Here is a 23,070-nt window from a genome sequence, read left to right as displayed (position 1 = left end):
ACGGGAGGAGATCATCATCACTAGACTCAGACTGGATCATACAGGATTAAACCGCACAATGTTTATAATGGTAAAAAGCGAAGTTGAAGAATGCAGGGGGTGTGGAGTGAAAGAAAATGTGGAACACATCATATTACACTGCAACATGTACAAAACAGACAGGGAAAAACTAAGAGACAGGGTCAGAGAGGCAGGAAGGGAGTGGAGCCTGATCTGTCTGAGCTACCAGGAAGGCCTCTTAAGTATTTGAGTGAAACAGGATTGATTGGAAGAATTTAAAACAACGTAAACACAGTGGTATATAATTCCACAAGTGGTGATAGGATGATATGGGGATACACACTCTTGTACAGTAGGTGGCGGTATGCAGGGCCGTATCCACCATTAAGGTCACCGAGGTCCGGACCTCGGTAATTTTTTTCCAGCTGTGTATATAACAAAACTTGTGAAATAATTGCACTAAACGGGGTTCTTTGTAGTACTTCCATTTACTGACGATGGGGGCCCTCCATACGTAACCTCGATTAAAGCAAACCGAAGAAGACGACATGTATCAACAAACCACCGCAGCCCGGACTTGTATCGGAGCAGCGGAGGAGTGATGAGGTATCTAGAGATCTGAGTCCAGCGGGCTGCTTGTGTTTCTGTTCCTCAGGACATCATATGAGCAGCAGATCCTGTGTGAACGCTCTACGTTAGTCAGTGGACGTCCGACAACATGCACACTAGCTTATATTGCAGCTATAGGCTATACTTTGGGTTAAATTGCGTGAATAAACTAGCTAGAGAGCTACAGTTAATTACATTCATCCAATGTCAGAAGGATTACCTTTTAACAAACAATGTAATGCTTTTCTTTCATTTAGTAAAACATTGAAGATATAACATTGTATTGTTTTCTTTTTACACTGACTCAGATACAATGAAAAGACTGCGTCAGTCGAAGCTCAGCTTTGGTAAGGAAGAGACAGGACAGTCTATCAGTCAATCTATATAACAATAGTCTTCATTTATAATATAGACAATAGGCATAATTTTAAAACAGCATACATCTATTGCAGTTATGATGTCATAATAACATACAATTGTATAAAACACAATTTGCTTACATCTTTGTTCTCTTTTGAGAATCAAACAAAACAGATTTAAATAAACCAAATAATGCAAACAAGTAAGTAAGTAAAACTGTATTTGTATAGCACCCTTCTCAACACGGATGTACAAAGTGCTTTACAGTCCAGTATAATAATAATAGATTTAATTTGTTAGCGCTTTTACAGGTGCTCAAAGACGCTTTACAGATATAGTGAAGATAAAAGAAAAGAAAGAAACAACAAATAAATATATAGTTAAAGTCAAATAATACAAAAAACAGTACAGTACACAGGACACAATTCAAAGTACAACTATAAAATGTAGAATAAAATGCATAAAACAGCAGCAGGTAATACATACGATAAAACACCAATAAAAGACAGCTACTAACTCACCTCCTCCGACGACCCAAAGGCCTGTCGGAAAAGGTGGGTCTTTAACTGCCCCTTAAACATTTCTATTGAGGCAGAGGTTTTTATTATCTGGGGGAGTTTGTTCCAAAGCAAACAAGTGAAATGGATTAAATGGCTGAATTGCTTTTAATTCACTGGCAGTAGCGACAAGTGAGGAGGAGCAAAAAGTGAACAACGAGGGAGAGATTGAACAAAGAGAGAGATTGAACAAAGAGAAAGAGTAGAGGACAGAGACAGTAATGAACAGGAAGAAGACAGAGAGACTAAAGAAGAGAGGCTGCAGGTTATGGAAAGGAGAGAGACATGGAAAATGAATGTTGACAATGTTTTGTGATCATTTTAGCCTCTTCTGCATGTCCAGATCATTCATATTAACAATCAACTGATTCTTATGTATTACACATTCAAAAATTATTTATGCTGCAGCCCGCTGACATGGTTTGAAATCAATATATTATCCAATGTGTGACCCCCCACAGGACTTAAAAAGCACCTAACTAGATCATGAACATCACCAAAATGTCGGGGGGTGTATACCCCTAAACCAGTGGCGAGCCGTGACTTGTATACCTAGGCCCTCTGACCTGAAGGTATGCACCTTAAAGTTGTTTGCAATCCGCCAAAAACCGAGAGAAGACGAAGAAGCCGATTCCGAGCTGTCCGACTTCAGGCGAGCTTTTTGAGACCTCCCTTGGTTGCAATCGGCTATTCTCGTCTACTTTCGAGGCGAGCCGCAGCTCATCTCAAACAAGCCTATTATATATTTGTTTTACATTGTATATTTCGTTTATCCCATTGTTTTCTCAGCCGTTTTGAATAACGTTTTAAATAAAGTATTTTAAAGTGCTCAACTGCAGTTTAAACTGTATTTAGTCTACGTTCAACTTTATTTATGTCGTTTTATTTTCTCAACGTAGTTTCCTCATGTGAATGATTCTGAAGTGTTATTGATACTTTGTACGTTGACAGTTTTAAACAAAGTTTTTTTTGTTTTTAAGAACTCGGTAGCCGTTTAAAGATGGCGGCGGTGAAGTTGTTGACAGTTGTACTTCTGAACTTTTTCTTCACGTTTGTCTCGTCTTTGTACTTTCACATGGGGGACACCGAGAGGAAATGCTTCATGGAGAAGATCCCGGACGAGACGATGCTCATGGGTGAGTTTAACCCGGGATAACGAGAGCTCTCAGGCTAACAGCTGATCAACAAACTATGAGGAAGTTCTTTACAGGGACAAAGGCACCGTGATAAACAGCATAAACTCATCGACTTTAAACAGAGAAGTACTCAGATCTAGTACTTGAGTAAAAGTAGAAGTACCAGAGTGTACTCTGTTACATTAAAAGTCCTGCATTCAAAATGTTCCTCAAGTGAAAGTAGAAAAGTATTCTCATCTAAATATAGTTAAAGTAGCGACAGTAAAAGTAGTCGTTGTGCAGATTGGTCCATTTCAGAATAATATATATGATATGTTTTATAATGATTGATCATGAAAGTGTTCTCAAAGCTGGTAAAGGTGCAGCTAGTTTGAAGGACTTTGTATACTGCAGGGTAGCTGGTGGATTTACTCCAGGTGGAACTAAAGTCTGATTCAACACTTGGTTATATTTCACAGCATTCATCCACATCTGTGAAGTAACTAAAGGGATTAGATACATGTAGTGGAGTAGAAGTACACCATTGACCTCTGAACTGGAGTGGAGTGGAAGTACTAAGTAGCATAACATGGAAATACTCAAGTACAGTACAAGTACCTCAAAATTGCACTTCAGTACTTGAGTAAATGTACTTAGTTACTTTACACCACTGACTATAAATAAAAGTTACCATCAAATACACGTACATATGGTATAATGCTATTAACACTAGATTCAAAGGCTTTATTTTCATATGCACAGTAGCTACAGTGTAGATATGCCAATAAAAAAACTTAAATCTCAAGCTGCTCCAACAATTCAGCCTTCATATGAGACATCAAATACATATTAAAATAAAATAGTGCAATGAGTAACAGAGTAGAATAAAAGAGTGCAGCTTTTGTTGTGAGACCAATGAAGTAAACTATACACAATTTCAGAAAATAATAATAAAATAAGCTAAATGTTGCAGAGCTTGTTGTAAGTGACCAAGTAAAAGCAGGAGTCCATAAACATATATACACTATATACGCAAACACATAGCTAAGTTAGCTCACAGCTGAACAAACTATGAGGAAGTTCCTTTTAAGTCCAAATGCACAGTGATAAACAGTATTAAAGTAACTCATCATCTCTGATTAAAAGTTACTGTCAGATAAATGTACTGAGCCTATTTTGTCACTAATATTTTCCAAGGGAAGTTACATTCAGAAAAGTTGGTGCTTTTGCAAAATCACTTTATTTAATGGTGAACTTATTGTGGGGGAAATACATAAACCAAAGAAGCTTTAAAGGTGGGTAAGTTTGAGAAACCGGCTCGAGATACACTTGTTGTTATATTCCATGGAATGCTCTTAACATCCCGAGAGCAATGAATATCTGAAGTGCTTTGACAATAAATCCATAAAAAAATGTAATCACTGGAAGCCGTGGCGCTGTAAAAATCACGACCAATCGTCTGAGCCGGCCCGGCTAAAGTAACTGGATGGCCTACCTGCCTGTCAGCCTTCTAATTGTGCACAAACTTATCTCGTGCCCTCATTGGTCATGTGCGCGTCCGTGTGTGTTGGAGGAGGGGCTCTGTGAGGAAGTGGCAGATTTGTTCTGGTTGTGTATTTTCAAATTCTAGCCACTCGAGCTGGTTTCTCCAAAATTACCTACCCCACCTTGAATGAAAGTATTTGTTACGATCTGCATCTGACATGAGAAATACTTCCTGAGCTAAGTTTTCATTGTATTCCTGCTAATGGAAAGTATACTCGTGTTACGCCCCGGATAAAAGGGGAGAATTATGTCAAAGTTAGGTTTCACTTGCCGGTACTTTACTCGAGTCAGTTAACAAATGCAACACCTTTCAATAGCACACATACAAAAAGCCTCTCGTAATGCATACCCTTGTCTATTAACACTGTAATTCAATCACGAGACTCCTTCATTTCCACAATATCATTGACAAGACACAGTATTTAGCAGCCCTAGTTTGACCGAGTTTCTCTTTGTGTTTCGTCTCTGCAGGAAACTATCGGACCCGGCTGTTTGACGGACAGAGAGACGAGTACCTGCCGGTCTCTCAGAACATCACCTTATCAGTCCAGGTCAAAGATCCTAATGACAAGGTTAGTCCTGGTTTGGTTCTGATTAAATAAAAACACATGTTTTGACTTGTCTTCCACACTTAGATGGAGGGTTTTTACACCTGAAAAACCTAAGTTAGAAAACAGTGTCCAGGCGTTTTTCACAAATTACTTTTACCTCTATCTCCTAGGGTCAAAGTTCATGTGGCTAGGGATTACTTTGACCGATACGTGCCGGCCCGTGCCTTGGACTTCTACACAACTGCTCGGGTCTTAATAGATTGAGTGGGGAAATTCAGGAGATATTTCCTCCTGTAGAGGAGTAGAAGTACAGAGTAGCAAAACATTGAAATATTAAAGGTGGGGTAGGTCATTTTGGAGAAACCAGATCGAGTACGCTAGAATTTGAAAATACACAACCGGAAAAAATCTGCCACTTCCTTACAGAGCCCCTCCTCCAACACACACGAACGCGCACATTTGTGCACAGATGGAAGGCTGACAGGCAGGTAGGCCATCCAGTTACTTTAGCCGGGCCGGCTCAGATGATTGGTCGTGCTTTTTACAGCGCCACGGCTTCCACAGATAATATTTTTTAATGTATTTATTGTCAAAGCATTTAATGTATTCATTGCTCTCGGGATGTTAAGAGCATTCCATGGAAGATAACAACAAGTGTTTCTGAAATAAATTAAATACCCCACCTTTAAGTAAAGTACAAGTATCTCTAAATTGTACCCACGTAGTACTTGTGTTTATGAACTTGGTTACTTTACACCAGTGGCTATACAGATAGAAAGACTAAGCCTTGCACAGAGGCATGAAAATACATTTTCAAAATGCTCACCAGTGCTGCCTAAATGATAAACTGACTGCTACACAATTAAAATAAATGCTTTTATATATTTCTACTAGATGTGACTCTTTGGCGTTTCCGTTATTATTACCTGCTGCTTTATTTGTTTTGACTGCTAACATCCTGTTATTCTGAATGTTAAAGCCGATATTCCGTGGGGTCGGGGGCTCGGATCCCTGTCACCTTTTCCATACCTGATGAGTTTGCATCCCTGTGTTTACCAACCGAGATGGAATAACACAAATGAGATTTATCTGTTGTGTTTATTGGTGTCAGTAATCTGTAATAAAAATGACACGAAAACACCAATGTGAAAAAAACCTTTACGATAATAATTGTTCGACATTTTCTATACGTTTCTGATTGAATTTGGATTAAGTTTTAGAGTGTGTTTAGTTGTATGATTCTTTTTTTAATTCTTTTTTTAAGGGTTTACTTTTTATATATATGTTTAGTTTGTTTTTGTAAGGATCAGCTAGAGTCTCAAAAGTATGTACCTAATTAGATTTCTCCTCTTTCTCGTGCGATAAAAAACAATCCCCGTTGGTTAACATTTGAGTAGAAGATCTTTGTTAAAGGATATTCTACAATTTTTCAATCATATTTTTATTACATTTTACAAAACTGCATGTGTTGAACAGTCTGTTTGATTTATTCCTGTGTTCCCTGCAGCTGGTTCTGTCTCGGTCTCACGGCTCGGAGGGAAGCTTCAGAGTCAGATCTAAGGAACCTGGAGGATACCAGATCTGTCTGCAAACAAACTGTTCACAGCACCCCCTGCCTGCTGGAGTCCTGCTGGTGAGGTTACACACTTGTATAGAGTGGTTCAGGAATGTAGTAGCTGGAATAAGGTCTGTGGTTGAGACACATTGAAGAGACGGATCACGTTTTGTTCTACGACATTAAATCCATCAGCAGTGACCCCACTGGTGATTTCTGAAGAGTTGACGTGTCTGAAAAACGATGGTTGTTACCAAGTGGCTGAATAGGACTACAGAAGTTGTGGAGGACGTTGTACGTCATTACGCCGAACACGTAAACACTCCTCTGAGTTTGTTTGCCCTGTTCTGCTTGAAAGCAAGTACCTGCCTCCTGCAAACTGTTCAAACAAACGCTTCAACTCGTTCCATTTAGAATCTGTGTGTTTGAATATGGATCTTAAGTTGGCGTGACGTTGAAGTCGTGCTGCTGGACTCGGCTGTAGTTCCTTTATAGCAGAACGTTAGCATTTAGCTTCTGGACATTAGATTTATTAGAAAAAATGATAAAAGTAGGGTAGACATGTGGAGATTATCCGGCTGAACAAAATGTGCATTTATCAAACAGGTTTGTTTTCCACAGAGCTTATTTTTTACGATATTCCTAAATCCTGTGGAAAAATCCTGTTGCTTTTTGTCGAGGGAACCAGCAGCTTACTTCAGGGTCGAAACTACAACAATACGTCATCACTGCACCGCTCCTAAAAGTCCTAAAACCCAGAAAATACTTTTTCCTCCTCTGGTCCCCTCGGCTCCAAGGGAATGTTTTTGTGCTGAAATAAGGTCTGTTGTTCACACAAGCTGAAGAGATTTTCACGTTTTGTTCAACAACATAAAATCAGTAAATACCCCACTGGTGAATGTCTGAAGCGTGTCATAAAACAGGCAGTTGCTAACAAGTGGATAAATTAAACGACTAAATGTCACCACGCCTTGAGTTAAGCAACTGTTATGTAGTTTGTTTATATAATGTTAGCTTTTTTTCAAAATTCTGACTTTTTCCTCAAAATTCTGACTTTCTCTAAAAATTCTGATTTTTTTTCTCAAAATTATAACTTTTGCTAAAAAATCTCCAAATTCGAACTTTTTCTGAATACTTAAAATGTTTAACTCCCACTCGTCCCCGGCTTGAGCTTCAACCTCAGGATCCATGTATCTGTGATCCTCTCCAGAATGGAAGGAGTCATCACATACAGAGCATCAACTAGTTCCTGAACAGTGTCCTTCACATGCTGATATCCAAGAGAGGGAGTTACACAGTCACAAGATGGAGGAATAGAAAGCAGTATTCAATGTTTACTTCAGATTAGCTCCACGTCAGAAATGAGCATGCTTGATGTCTCTCTCCATAGAGGCTGAATCATCATGTTAATCACATAGCTATCATATGCCTCAAACAGTCCTGATGCTCTTCTAGGTAATCACACATCCTGTCATGTTCACAGCTACAGTTGGGATACCTTTGTTTTCATGTTACTCTCATGTTGGAAGAGGACATTCAGTATTTTCCCAACACTCTGATACCAACAATACCAAATTATCTTCTAACTGTTACACCTAACTTGTGTATAAAAGCTGAGGTGTTGGAGGTAATTTTAATAAATAATAATACATTTTATTTTTCAAGTTAATCCAAAGTATGTCCCTCCTGCAGGCGGTTCACCTGGACCTCCGAGCGGCCCAGAGAACAAACAACTACACTGAGATCGCTGTGAGAGAAAAACTGCAACATATGCAGCTGAGAGTCCGACAGCTGATGGAGCAGGTTCTACAGATCCAGCAGGAGCAGAACTACCAGAGGGTGTGTGTGTGTGTGCGTGTGTGTGTCAGTAATGGACGCCTTATGTTTGGCTCTTTTTGAGGCCTTTCCTCACTGAAATGTCGGGTGGACACAATATTAGAAACATCTGTCAATAAAGTTTATTTTATTAGCACGTAAATCTGCATTTATATAATAAACCAAAACAAGAAATAATAGTCATTAAATTAAAATACTCACATCTTGCCATTACTGAGAGTTAAAGGTCACCCATCGTGCTATTTTTAGGCAGTAGCATAGGTCTCAGATATATATATAAAAAACATGTCTATGAAGTGTTTTGCTCACAATACCAAACAGATCATTCTAGCCATGCCTCATATCCCTCTATTTCACTTCCTGTTTCTAAAGTGCTGATTTGGGTATAAAGCTTTAGAAAGAGGAGGGGTCTGAGCTCATGCGGGACCCGGCAGCTACTGTCTAAACTAAATGCTGCCGTGATGAAACGCCATATCATGGATTATCAAGGATTCTCTCTGAAACAGTCTGGAGCTCAAAGGCTTTCTCTCTTGCCGGTTATACCACAAGGTGAGTTCCTTTTTACTTCCTGCTTCTTCACACACATGCTCTCCAGTACAGGTTAGCTCTGAGTGTTAGCGATGCTAATGTAAACACTGACCATATTACGTCCAAAACAGTCGGGCATTGTTTCTGATAGCAACGTTTCTGATTGGGCCGTGGGTCCACATTTCAGATATTACGTCATATCGGACGCAAATCTGGATCAGCTCCGTTGTTCCCCCGTTTTTAGAGATTTGAGTACGGAGGAAAAGAGAGAGGGTTTTATTTTCTGACGCCGCGTGAGTTCCCTGACACACCGGGGACACATGTTGATGTATAAAAGACATCACAAAGTGCATTTAGCATGATAGGTCCCCTTTAATGAGTGTAATTAGCTGTTGCTTAAAGGGGAATCTGTTTAACTATAGCATGTGTGACCAGAAGATTTATTCTGGTGCAGTACGACACCATCTTGTTTTTATTTTTACCTTTTTATTTAACCAGGATAGGTCTCATTGAGATTAAAAATATATTTTTCAAGAGAGTCCTGGCCCAAGAATGGTAACTGCAATTTTAAAACACACAATCACAACACAGTCATACAACAAGTTAGGCCGAAGCATTAACGGCCCGTCCACACAGCGGCGTGCGTTAAAGCTTCTGCCCATTCACTTTGAATGGGGTGACGTCACGCTTCGCCGAACTGCGTTGTGGGAGCGTAGCTTTGCTCGCGTTGGTCGCTGCAAAAGTTGAGCAATGTTCAACTTTTGAAGCTTCGACGGAAGCGTCAGCCAATCAAATTACATTACATTACATTACATTGCATTTAGCTGACGCTTTTGTCCAAAGCGACTTACAATAAGTACATTCGACCAGGAAGACACAACCTTGAAGAAAACAGAATCATATAAGTATATCAGGTTTCATAGAGCCAAACATTTCAAGTGCTACTCAACTGGCTTTAGGTAATCCAGTCCTTTATTGGTATAAAAGTGCTTCGTTAATCGTTCTAACGCTCGAAGTGGAGTCGAAAGAGATGAGTTTTCAGTTTGCGCCGGAAGATGTGCAAGCTATCTGCCGTCCTGATGTCAATGGGGAGCTCATTCCACCATCTTGGAGCCAGGATAGCAAACCCACGTGTTTTCGCCTCATGGGAACTTGGGTCCCCCTCGCAGTGCGGGTGCAACGAGTCGTTTGGCTGATGCAGAGCGTAGTGCACGCGCTGGGGTGTACGGTTTAACCATGTCCTGGATGTAGGAAGGGCCAGATCCATTCGCAGCACGGTAAGCAAGTACCAGTGTCTTGAAGTGGATTCTAGCAGTTACCGGAAGCCAGTGAAGGGAGCGGAGGAGCGGAGTGGTGTGGGAGAATTTAGGAAGGTTGAAAACCAGACGAGCCGCTGCATTCTGGATGAGCTGCAGAGGATCGGATGGCACATGCAGGTAGACCAGCCAGGAGGGAGTTGCAGTAGTCTAGGCGTGAGATGACGAGAGCCTGGACCAGAACCTGAGTCGCTTTCTGAGTCAGCTGGGGACGTATCTTCCTGATGTTGTAAAGCGTGTATCTGCAGCAGCGGGTTGTAGCAGCGATGTTTGCAGTGAAGGACAGGTTGTTATCTAGGGTCACACCCAGATTCCTTGCAGTCTGAGTCGGGGAAACAACTGAGGTGCCGATGTTGATTGTCAGGTCAAGAGTTGGACAATCTTTTCCCGGGAGGAAGAGCAGCTCAGTCTTGTCAAGGTTGAGCTTGAGGTGGTGAGCAGACATCCACTGAGAGATGTCAGCTAGACAAGCAGAGATGCGTGCGACGACCTGGGTCTCTGAGCGGGGAAAGGACAGAATTAATTGGGTGTCGTCAGCGTAGCAGTGGTAAGAAAAACCATGCGGGCTAATGACTGATCCGAGCGAGTTTGTGTACAAGGAGAAGAGGAGGGGACCAAGAACAGAGCCCTGAGGGACCCCCGTAGTTAATTGACAAGGGTCGGACTCAGACCCTCTCCAAGTCACCCTGTAGGTACGGTCTTTCAGGTATGAGGTGAGGAGGGAAAGTGCAGAGCCTGAAACTCCAAGTTTTTGGAGAGTGCGAAGGAGGATCTGATGATTCACCGTGTCGAATGCAGCAGACAGGTCCAACAGGATGATGACAGAGGAGAGGGATGCAGTTTTGGCAGTGTGCAGTTCCTCCGTGACAGCAATGAGAGCAGTTTCTGTGGAGTGACCTGCCTTGAAACCAGACTGGTGCGGATCCAGAAGGTTGTTCTGATGGAGATAACAGGAGAGTTGTTTAAAGACAGCGCGTTCAAGTGATTTAGACAGGAACGGGAGGAGAGAGACAGGCCTGTAGTTTATAACATCAGACGGGTTGAGAGTGGGTTTCTTTAGGAGAGGGTTTACTCTTGCCTCCTTGAGACTGTTTGGAAAGTGTCCAGAAGTTAGAGAAGTGTTGATGAAATGGGTGAGAAACGGTAGAATATCAGGAGCGATAGTCTGAAGGAGGTTTGAAGGGATAGGGTCCAGAGGACAGGTGGTAGGGCGGGCAGAGGTAATGAGGGTAAGAACCTCACTTGGAGAGAGAGGGGAAAAGGAGGTTAGTGCAAATCATATGCCAGTACAAGCTCTAGCCAATCAAACCGCTGCTTGTGTCTCCGGGGCGGGAGATTCAGGTGATGGGTTGTTGGTCGAGCTTCAGACATGCCCGCCGGCAAGCGACAACGCATGCCGCTGTGTGGACGGGCCGTTACAGATATAGCGGCTTCAAGGTCATTGAGAGTCGCTTTGAGTTTGTTTAAGGAAACCAGCTCTCTGAGTTTCAGCTCAATTGGCAGCTGGTTCCAAGCCCGGACGTCCCCATCGCAACTTTTTTTTCTAGTTTTTCAGTTCAGTTAGTATCCTTCCTTAGCAAAGAAAGTCTATTTAATGTTGTTGAATCTCTGTGTCTGTTTTCTTCACAGTTGAGAGAAAGAGATATCCTTGAGGTGACACAAAACACCAACATGTGGATCTTCTGGTGGCCGGTCGCCCGCTCGCTCTACGTGGTTTTCATCATCATCTGGCACACCAAGTCCTGGTGAGACCTCAATGATCCACAATAGCATCACCAACATCGCATATTTAAAGGTCCCCTATTATACTGTTTTCATCAATATATCACAGGTCTCAGATGTATACAGAGCCTGTCTCTGATTGGCTGAAACACCAAACAGATCATTGCAGCATTACCCATAATCCCCTCTGTCTGTTACTTTAGATGAAAATAAGGAGCCCCTCCCCACGCCCCTCTGAGAGAGATTTGGTTACAAAGAACTCAATGGTGCTCTAGGAGGAGATTCAGGTGATAAGGGGGGGGGGTTACCTTGGTTGCTAATTGGCTAATGGTTACACAAGACAAAACATCGTTATGACATCATAAAGTGGCCAAAATCTGATCAGCTCATTTTCAGACAGGTTTTTATAGAAATGGATCAAAAAGAGAGAGAATCTTGTTCCTGAAACTTTCAGAGTCTCTTTCCACAGAGAGGACACATGTTGATGTAGAAGAGACATGAAGAAGAGGGGACACATGTTGATGTAGAAGAGACATGAAGAAGAGGGGACACATGTTGATGTAGAAGAGACATGAAGAAGAGGGGACACATGTTGATGTAGAAGAGACATGAAGAAGAGGGGACACATGTTGATGTAGAGGAGACATGAAGAAGAGGGAACACATGTTGATGTAGAAGAGACATGAAGAAGAGGGGACACATGTTGATGTAGAAGAGACATGAAGAAGAGGGGACACATGTTGATGTAGAAGAGACATGAAGAAGAGGGGAACACATGTTGATGTAGAAGAGACATGAAGAAGAGGGGACACATGTTGATGTAGAAGAGACATGGAGAAGAGGGAACACATGTTGATGTAGAAGAGACATGAAGAAGAGGGGGACACATGTTGATGTAGAAGAGACATGAAGAAGAGGGGACACATGTTGATGTAGAAGAGACATGAAGAAGAGGGGACACATGTTGATGTAGAAGAGACATGAAGAAGAGGGGACACATGTTGATGTAGAAGAGACATGAAGAAGAGGGGACACATGTTGATGTAGAACAGACATGAAGAAGAGGGGACACATGTTGATGTAGAAGAGACATGAAGAAGAGGGGACACATGTTGATGTAGAAGAGACATGAAGAAGTAGATTTCGCATAATAGCTGACCTTATAAAGAAAACCATTTTGGTGTTATTTTCATTCATCCATCATCGTTATAACTTGTAAAACAAACAAAGTCTTGAACTCAGGTAGTAGAAAAACAAATATTTACATTTTTAATATGAAAATACACAACGTTTTATTTACAACGTCTGAAGAAAGCTCTGTACATTTGAACATGTGGTGTCCGCTCTGTGTTTCAGGTGACGCTCCTCTTCAGTACACTTTGGACCTACAAGGGAAACAACAACAAAATGGGACTTATGAAACTTGTAAATATTTTCAGAAGCATAATCAAATACTTTTTTATATACTGAGACTCCCCCCCCCACCCGACATCAGAATACCTTTATTAGTCCCACATGTACATTGTTACAGCAGAAAAGAGCCAAAGACAGCCAAATGTCACCTAAGTAGAAATAAGTAGTAAACAAAATTTAAAATACAAGTTACAAAAAACACATCCTGATGAGGGCCGTAATTTGCACACCCCTTTTATATAGTCTGACCACTGCAGGAAGGAAGGGCCTGAGATTATTTGAAATACTTTTTTATATACTGAGACCCCCCCCCCCAACCCGACATGACATGATTAGTTCACCTGGAGAAGGACGATAAGGAGAGGAGTCCCAGCAGGAACTCCAGGGCGTAGAAGAGTAGCAGCACGGCGCCGAGGATGAACTCCAGCCGCAGGACGAAGGTCTGGAGCAACAGGAAGTAAACAGCCAGCGCCGTGCAGGGGAACAGGATGAAGAGCGACGCACACGAGGCCAGAGAGCGCTCACACAGGTTCCCCTTCCACCCTGAAAACACCTTGAAAGCTTAGCGGTGGTGACTTGAAGTCATGTGACCGTGCTGTAGTTCCTTTATAGCCCAACATTAGCCACCTTTAGCTTAGCGGTGGTGACTTGAAGTCATGTGACCGTGCTGTAGTTCCTTTATAGCCCAACATTAGCCACCTTTAGCTTAGCGGTGGTGACTTAAAGTCATGTGACCGTGCTGTAGTTCCTTTATAGCCCAACATTAGCCACCTTTAGCTTAGCGGTGGTGACTTGAAGTCATGTGACCGTGCTGTAGTTCCTTTATAGCCCAACATTAGCCACCTTTAGCTTAGCGGTGGTGACTTGAAGTCATGTGACCGTGCTGTAGTTCCTTTATAGCCTATTTCTGGCTTTTTACTTAAAAAATCACAAGGTGGTTAATATGTGGAGATTATCCTGCGAAATGTAAGTATTAAAAAATAAAGGTGTGTTTGCCAAAGAGATTATTTTCCACAATATTCCAAAATCCAATGGAAAGATCTGATTGGCTTTTCAAGGAGGGAACCAGGGAGATGCCTTAAAGAGCCTGTGACACGAGTTTCCCCCATCATCCAAACCCATCAATTTGAGTAAATATTGTCCCCTTGAAACCCGTTACTGAACTGATTTTGGATATTTGTACTTTGATAACCATTAATCTGCCCTTCAATGTTGACCATTTCCTGGATCTTCTCGGGGATTCTTCAAGTCCCGCCAAATTATGTGTGACGTCATTGCGGGCACAGCGCTCCAGCTGCACCGTTCAGGATCCCAGCATCTGCATGTAAACGCACGATGGCGCACACAGCAGCAAGCGATGACAGCGATGACAGTTTAATGTTGAACGTGTCTGAGAGCTCATATGAGGCTGAAGGATCGGTTTATGTTGTATCTGTTAGAAGTTTAGGAATTAGGTGCGTCAATATGGGCGATCATACGGTCATGTAGCCAGTGGGACTAAAAATCATCCCGGGACTCTCGACCGGCCCACTTCGGTACCGCTAGTAAATTGTCAACGGGGGGAGTGGGGGATGTCAGGGGCGGCGGGTGCTGTAGATAGTAAATGTAAATATGTAAATATTTGTGTCACTGCATCCTGGTAAAATACCTATAAAATACCTATAATGTCTGTGTCTTTGACATTAGCGCTGCTAGCCACCTGTGCCCTGTGCTACGAAGCCAGTTCAACAGACCCTGGATATGTTTGAGTAGCAAACAAACTAACAAACGAGATCTCGCTAAGCGGTCCTACGACGCTGGTTATCAACTCGGTAAATCAAGCCAGGGTTTCTCTCTCCAGCTGAGAGCGCGTTCACGTCTAAAACAGGAGTGGATCTGACTTTAATTACATTTGACTCGAGTGTTTCGTCAACATAATGTGTTGCTAAAAATAATACTTCTGCATACAGTATGTGACACTGTAAGTGTTGCACGGCCAGATACGGCTGGAGAAGCTGACTCAGATAAAGAAATATATGATTTATTATGATATTATATGATCGATGATCTGATTGATGATGTAATATGAATGATAAGTGCGACACGTCGGCGTCTTCTCTGCATACGGCAGTTTAAGCTGTATTTCCTTTTTCCTGTAATATGACTTGAGAGATTTAAACTCCGCACACTGAGCTGATCTCTTTTCTATAGACGCCGGAGGCGGGCAGCGTCAGGTAAAACAAGTGATTTAGCCTTCCCAAACCTGAGCCTCACGCGCCGCCTATGGGGGATGTGCAGTGACTTATCCGACCGGCCCACTTCGGTACCGGCCCATCGGGATTCGTCCCGATGGCCAGTCCGCGACTGCACCCAGCCAGGTAAACTGTCAACGGGGGGAGCCTCGCTGCGGGGAAACGGTGGACCTAGTGTCCCGATCGGAGTGGGAATAATAATAATCCGTGCATTGTATCCATTAATTTCCCAACATTGTGGTGAAAAAACCAGACGTTTAATCCATGTTGGTGTACTACAACTACAACAAGCATCGGGTGGTTTTCTCATCAGGAAATGCAGAAACAAACGATTTTTAATCATCATTCTCACGATCATTTAATGTATCATATGTTCGCCGAATTGACATGAAAGCACTAATTCATGTAGTTTCATCCACTTGAGTTTACAACTACAAAAATAATCCATTTGTTTTTATATCACATCCTACGGGAGGAAATTCAGCAGCTCCGATTTGTAATCCTAATGTAATCATCTTCACCACGATCATGTATGTTTATGTTCGCCGAATTGACATGAAAGCACTGACAAATATGAATATACTGTAGTCAACTTCATTAAAACGTTATTAACGTGCCTAAACTCAGTAATTCACCATTTCTACGCATGACAACACACATTGTCCGTGTTTGGCTCTCTCGCCGCACAGTGAAGCGTTCCCGCATTGACGTCACTTCCGGCTTCCCCCAAAACTTCAACATGAGTCGAAGGAATTTCCCCGCGATGTTCGAAATTATTGATATTTAACGGAACGGTATCGCTTTTTCTTTTTTAAACTGACGGTTCGAGATGACTAGTAGCCCAATATTTCATTGCACAACAGTTGTTGGGATGCTGTCACAGGCTCTTTAAGGGTCCACTAGATAAATACAACATCCTAGCACTCTATCTGGAGTTTTGTGAGTGTAATATTGCGTTTGCCCACACGGTGGCAGCAAAGAGCAGAGCATGCAGATCTGTGGAAATGTAATAAATCGTTATGACATCATAAAGTGGCCATAATGTAATGTAATAATAATATGCATCCTTATTTAAAAGGTAGTTCAGGTACAGTTAGATTATTATTATTTTTCACCGTAAAAGATCCTGAGAGTCTCCAGGCCGAGGAAGAGCAGCAGCAGCACCACGTCCAGAACCAGGTTATCAGACGGGTAGGGCAGAATAATCCCTACACACAGGAACAAGAAATATGTATGAATATCAGCAATAAACATTAGTTCAAGACGGAGGAAGTAGAAACATTAGATTTTAAGGAGATAAAATGTGATCAAATCCTGAATCTCTGGGACCTTTTTTGTATTATGTGTCTAAACTTTATACAATGTACTCTCAGTATGCACTTTGTTTTCCTGATCATTGTTGATTCACCTTAAAGGTCACCTATTGTGCAAAATCATGTCTCTTCTACATCAACATGTGTCCTCTCTTCTTCATGTCTCTTCTGCATCAACATGTGTCCCCTCTTCTTCATGTCTCTTCTACATCAACATGTGTCCCCTCTTCTTCATGTCTCTTCTACATCAACAGGTGTCCCCTCTTCTTCATGTCTCTTCTACATCAACATGTGTCCCCTCTTCTTCATGTCTCTTCTACATCAACATGTGTCCCCTCTTCTTCATGTCTCTTCTACATCAACATGTGTCCCCTCTTCTTCATGTCTCTTCTACATCAACATGTGTCCCCTCTTCTTCATGTCTCTTCTACATCAACATGTGTCCCCTCTTCTCCATGTCTCTTCTACATCAACATGTGTCCCCCTCTTCTTCATGTCTCTTCTACATCAACATGTGTCCCCTCTTCTTCATGTCTCTTCTACATCAACATGTGTCCCCTCTTCTTCATGTCTCTTCTACATCAACATGTGTCCCCTCTTCTTCATGTCTCTTCTACATCAACATGTGTCCTCTCTTCTTCATGTCTCTTCTACATCAACATGTGTCTCCTCTTCTTCATGTCTCTTCTACATCAACATGTGTCCCCTCTTCTTCATGTCTCTTCTACATCAACATGTGTCCCCTCTTCTCCATGTCTCTTCTTCATCAACATGTGTCCCCTCTTCTTCATGTCTCTTCTACATCAACATGTGTCCTCTCTTCTTCATGTCTCTTCTACATCAACATGTGTCCCCTCTTCTTCATGTCTCTTCTACATCAACATGTGTCCCCTCTTCTTCATGTCTCTTCTTCATCAACATGTGTCCCCTCTTCTTCATGTCTCTTCTACATCAACATGTGTCCCCTCTTCTTCATGTCTCTTCTACATCAACATGTGTCCCCTCTTCTTCATGTCTCTTCTACATCAACATGTGTCCCCTCTTCTTCATGTCTCTTCTACATCAACATGTGTCCCCTCTTCTCATGTCTCTTCTACATCAACATGTGTCCCCTCTTCTTCATGTCTCTTCTTCATCAACATGTGTCCCCTCTTCTCCATGTCTCTTCTACATCAACATGTGTCCCCTATTCTTCATGTCTCTTCTACATCAACATGTGTCTCCTCTTCTTCATGTCTCTTCTTCATCAACATGTGTCCCCTCTTCTTCATGTCTCTTCTTCATCAACATGTGTCCCCTCTTCTTCATGTCTCTTCTTCATCAACATGTGTCCCCTCTTCTTCATGTCTCTTCTTCATCAACATGTGTCCCCTCTTCTTCATGTCTCTTCTACATCAACATGTGTCCCCTCTTCTTCATGTCTCTTCTACATCAACATGTGTCCCCTCTTCTTCATGTCTCTTCTACATCAAATGGGTCCCCTCTCTTTCATGTCTCTTCTACATCAACATGTGTCCCCTCTTCTTCATTGTCTCTCTTCATCAACATGTGGTCCCCTCTTCTTCATGTCTCTTCTACATCAACATGTGTCCCCTCTTCTTCATGTCTCTTCTACATCAACATGTGTCCCCTCTTCTTCATGTCTCTCTACATCAACATGTGTCCCCTCTTCTTCATGTCTCTTCTACATCAACATGTGTCCCCTCTTCTTCATGTCTCTTCTTCATCAACATGTGTCCCCTCTTCTTCATGTCTCTTCTACATCAACATGTGTCCCCTCTTCTTCATGTCTCTTCTACATCAACATGTGTCCCCTCTTCTTCATGTCTCTTCTACATCAACATGTTGCCCCCTCTTCTTCATGTCTCTTCTACATCAACATGTGTCCCCTCTTCTTCATGTCTCTTCTACATCAAACATGTGTCCCTCTCTTCATGTCTCTTCTACCTATGTCCCCTCTTCTCCATGTCTCTTCTACATCAACATGTGTCCCCTCTTCTTCATGTCTCTTCTACATCAACATGTGTCCCCTCTTCTCCATGTCTCTTCTACATCAACATGTGTCCCCTCTTCTCCATGTCTCTTCTACATCAACATGTGTCCCCTCTTCTTCCTTGTCTCTTCTGCATCAACATGTGTCCCCTCTTCTTCATGTCTCTTCTACATCAACATGTGTCCCCTCTTCTTCATGTCTCTTCTACATCAACATGTGTCCTCCTCTTCTTCATGTCTCTTCTACATCAACATGTGTCCCCTCTTCTTCATGTCTCTTCTACATCAACATGTGTCCCCTCTTCTTCATGTCTCTTCTACATCAACATGTGTCCCCTCTTCTTCATGTCTCTTCTACATCAACATGTGTCCCCTCTTCTTCATGTCTCTTCTACATCAACATGTGTCCCCTCTTCTTCATGTCTCTTCTACATCAACATGTGTCCCCTCTTCTTCATGTCTCTTCTACATCAACATGTGTCCCCTCTTCTTCATGTCTCTTCTACATCAACATGTGTCCCCTCTTCTTCATGTCTCCTTCTACATCAACATGTGTCCCCTCTTCTTCATGTCTCTTCTACATCAACATGTGTCCCCTCTTCTTCATGTCTCTTCTACATCAACATGTGTCCCCCTTCTTCATGTCTCTTCTACATCAACATGTGTCCCCTCTCATTCTTCTATCAATGTCTCTTCTACATCAACATGTGTCCCCTCTGTGGAAAGAGACTCTGAAAGTTTCAGGAACAAAGATTCTCTCTCTTTTGATCCATTTCTATAAAAACCTGTCTGAAAATGAGCTGATCAGATTTTGGTCACTTTGTGATGTCATAACGATGTGTTGTCTTGTGTAACCATTAGCCAATCAGCAACCAAGGTAACCCCCCCCCCCCCCCCCTCCTAGAGCACCATTGTGTTCTTTGTAACCACATCTCTCTCAGAGGGGCGTGGGGAGGGGCTCCTTACTTTCATCTAAAGTAACAGACAGAGAATCAGCACTTGGAAACAGGGCTGAAACAGAGGGGATTATGGGTAATGCTGCAATGATCTGTTTGGTGTTTCAGCCAATCAGAGACAGGCTCTGTATATATCTGAGACCTGTGATATATTGATGAGAAACTGTATAATAGGGGAACTTTTTAAGGGAATAAAATGTGACCAAATCCTGAATCTCTGGGACCTTTTTTGTATTATATACACTTTACTGTGTCTAAACTTTGTACAATGTACTCGCAGTATGCACTTTGGTTTCCTGATCCATTGTTGATTCACTTTAATGAATACAAACTGAAATGTTCCTAATACTTGAAGCTTCATTTTGTTATTCATCGGTGCAGTGGTCCACAATAACGATGAAGTGTAATGTGAAGGTTTCCCCAGCAGATGGTGCTGCTCTACTAAAACATCTCAGCACAATGGCTTCAGAGCAATCCAGTGTCTTCGTCACAAGGTTTGTCTCATCTCACAGTAACGGCTTTTCAGACGTGTGGAGGTGTGACATGTTCTGACAGACCTTTATAGATGAACATCAGGATCTCTGCCAGGTAGAAGGCAGCGAAGTACCAGATGTTCAGGTAGAGGAGGACTTGCAGAGGAGTGGACGACAGCTGAGGGAGAAGGAGTCAAGGACAACAGAGGAGCGTAGTAAACACACACAATTAAACAGATCGGTGTGTGCATCAATTTCATAAGTAGGATACAATTGGTTGGCTCCCTGCAGAGAAGAAGATACAATGATATGATTAATAGTGGTTATAAGTTGTACAATGTGCTCATTCACTCTAGCTTCTTATTTTTATATAAACATGATTGTTTTATTTTAATATATATATATATATATGGTGCAACTGTCAAGAAAACCCAATTACTCCCTGGGATATATGAAGTATTGTCATTCTGATCTAAAGATGTATTCAAATGCACCACATTTTTTATTTTTGGAGTACTATGTATATATATATATATATATATGTCTCTGTCCCTTTAGTAGATTGGTTTATATTGGAGAGTATTCAAATGAATTCTGTATATGTTATAGTGTGTGTTCCTAGATACTCCTTTGAGGTACTTGTACTTTACTTGAGTAATTCAATGTTATGCTACTTTGTACTTCCACTCCACTAAAGGTAAATTTAGGAGGTACATGGTGTACTTCTACTCCACTACATGTATTTAATACCTTTAGTTACTTCACAGATGTGGATGAATGATGTGAAATATAATCAAGTGTTGAATCAGACTTTAGTTCCACCTGGAGTAAATCCACCAGCTGCCCTGCAGTATACAAAGTCATTCAAACTAGCTGCACCTTCACCAGCTTTGAGAACACTTTCATGATCAATCATTATAAAACATATATATATATTATTCTGAAATGGACCAATCTGCACAATGACTACTTTTACTGTCGCTACTTTCACTATATTTTGATGAGAATACTTTTCTACTTTCACTTGAGGAACATTTTGAATGAGGACTTTTACTGTAACAGAGTATTCCTACACTCTGGTACTTCTACTTTTACTCAAGTACAAGATCTGAGTACTTCTACTTTTACTCAAGTACAAGACCTGAGTACTTCTACTTTTACTCAAGCACAAGATCTGAGTACTTCTACTTTTACTCAAGTACAAGACCTGAGTACTTCTACTTTTACTACAAGATCTGAGTACTTCTACTTTTACTCAAGCACAAGATCTGAGTACTTCTACTTTTACTCAAGCACAAGATCTGAGTACTTCTACTTTTACTCAAGTACAAGATCTGAGTACTTCTACTTTTACTCAAGCACAAGATCTGAGTACTTCTACTTTTACTCAAGCACAAGATCTGAGTACTTCTACTTTTACTCAAGTACAAGATCTGAGTACTTCTACTTTTACTCAAGTACAAGACCTGAGTACTTCTACTTTTACTCAAGCACAAGATCTGAGTACTTCTACTTTTACTCAAGTACAAGACCTGAGTACTTCTACTTTTACTACAAGATCTGAGTACTTCTACTTTTACTCAAGTACAAGATCTGAGTACTTCTACTTTTACTCAAGCACAAGATCTGAGTACTTCTACTTTTACTCAAGCACAAGATCTGAGTACTTCTACTTTTACTCAAGTACAAGACCTGAGTACTTCTACTTTTACTCAAGCACAAGATCTGAGTACTTCTACTTTTACTCAAGTACAAGACCTGAGTACTTCTACTTTTACTACAAGATCTGAGTACTTCTACTTTTACTCAAGCACAAGATCTGAGTACTTCTACTTTTACTCAAGCACAAGATCTGAGTACTTCTACTTTTACTCAAGCACAAGATCTGAGTACTTCTACTTTTACTCAAGCACAAGATCTGAGTACTTCTACTTTTACTCAAGCACAAGGTCTGAGTACTTCTACTTTTACTCAAGTACAAGACCTGAGTACTTCTACTTTTACTACAAGATCTGAGTACTTCTACTTTTACTCAAGCACAAGATCTGAGTACTTCTACTTTTACTCAAGCACAAGATCTGAGTACTTCTACTTTTACTCAAGTACAAGATCTGAGTACTTCTACTTTTACTCAAGTACAAGACCTGAGTACTTCTACTTTTACTCAAGCACAAGATCTGAGTACTTCTACTTTTACTCAAGAACAAGACCTGAGTACTTCTACTTTTACTCAAGCACAAGATCTGAGTACTTCTACTTTTACTCAAGTACAAGACCTGAGTACTTCTACTTTTACTACAAGATCTGAGTACTTCTACTTTTACTCAAGTACAAGATCTGAGTACTTCTACTTTTACTCAAGCACAAGATCTGAGTACTTCTACTTTTACTCAAGCACAAGATCTGAGTACTTCTACTTTTACTCAAGTACAAGATCTGAGTACTTCTACTTTTACTCAAGTACAAGACCTGAGTACTTCTACTTTTACTCAAGCACAAGATCTGAGTACTTCTACTTTTACTCAAGTACAAGACCTGAGTACTTCTACTTTTACTACAAGATCTGAGTACTTCTACTTTTACTCAAGCACAAGATCTGAGTACTTCTACTTTTACTCAAGCACAAGATCTGAGTACTTCTACTTTTACTCAAGTACAACATCTGAGTACTTCTACTTTTACTCAAGTACAACATCTGAGTACTTCTTCCATCTCTGTGTATAAGTTATATAGACTATAATTATAAAGAAGTCTGATTAAATCACAAGCTAACATGCTAACAGCTGACAATAACAAGGGGACATTTTCTCTCCTGTTTCTGTCGCAAGGTAATCTTAACAACAAACCGTTAAAGTAGTAAATAACGTTAGTTCAATATACTAGTTATTATTATTTGTATAAATGTATAAATGTGTTTAGGCACAGAGAGTGTGACTCACCCGGCGCCATGTTCGATTGCCATGGAAACAGCTTGGGCGGAAGAGCCCCTTCTTCGGGG

The 23,070-nt window shown here is 41.3% G+C and overlaps 2 protein-coding genes across 4 annotated transcripts; one reads left to right on the top strand and one right to left on the bottom strand.

Moving 5' to 3' along the window:
* Positions 1–2,169: 2,169 nt before the first annotated feature.
* On the top strand, positions 2,170–14,107 carry LOC117549676 (transmembrane emp24 domain-containing protein 9-like). Of its 3 annotated transcripts, none has more exons than XM_034221762.1 (6): positions 2,170–2,662; positions 4,658–4,758; positions 6,245–6,370; positions 7,985–8,131; positions 11,602–11,717; positions 13,051–14,107. In XM_034221762.1, the coding sequence occupies exons 1-6, from the start codon at positions 2,527–2,529 to the stop codon at positions 13,052–13,054; spliced, it is 630 nt and encodes a 209-aa protein (XP_034077653.1). In that variant the 5' UTR covers positions 2,170–2,526; the 3' UTR covers positions 13,055–14,107. The 3 variants fall into 3 exon arrangements, with proteins under 3 accessions (XP_034077653.1, XP_034077654.1, XP_034077655.1); XM_034221763.1 differs by lacking the exon at positions 13,051–14,107 and adding an exon at positions 11,898–11,957; XM_034221764.1 differs by lacking the exons at positions 11,602–11,717; positions 13,051–14,107 and adding an exon at positions 8,501–8,561.
* Positions 12,938–23,061, bottom strand: si:rp71-1d10.5 (transmembrane protein 216). The gene is made up of 6 exons (XM_034221765.1): positions 23,012–23,061; positions 20,344–20,357; positions 20,157–20,250; positions 16,454–16,546; positions 13,449–13,650; positions 12,938–13,079 (listed from the first exon to the last, which is right to left on the bottom strand). Exons 1-6 carry the CDS (start codon positions 23,019–23,021, stop codon positions 13,064–13,066), a joined length of 429 nt encoding a protein of 142 aa, XP_034077656.1. The 5' UTR covers positions 23,022–23,061; the 3' UTR covers positions 12,938–13,063.
* Positions 23,062–23,070: the final 9 nt, after the last annotated feature.

The sequence above is a fragment of the Gymnodraco acuticeps genome, unplaced genomic scaffold (genome assembly GCF_902827175.1).
Source record: "Gymnodraco acuticeps unplaced genomic scaffold, fGymAcu1.1, whole genome shotgun sequence".
Classification (NCBI taxonomy): domain Eukaryota; kingdom Metazoa; phylum Chordata; class Actinopteri; order Perciformes; family Bathydraconidae; genus Gymnodraco; species Gymnodraco acuticeps.
The sequence above is the reverse complement of the archived record's forward strand: the minus strand, read 5'-3'. Positions and strand labels throughout refer to the sequence as shown.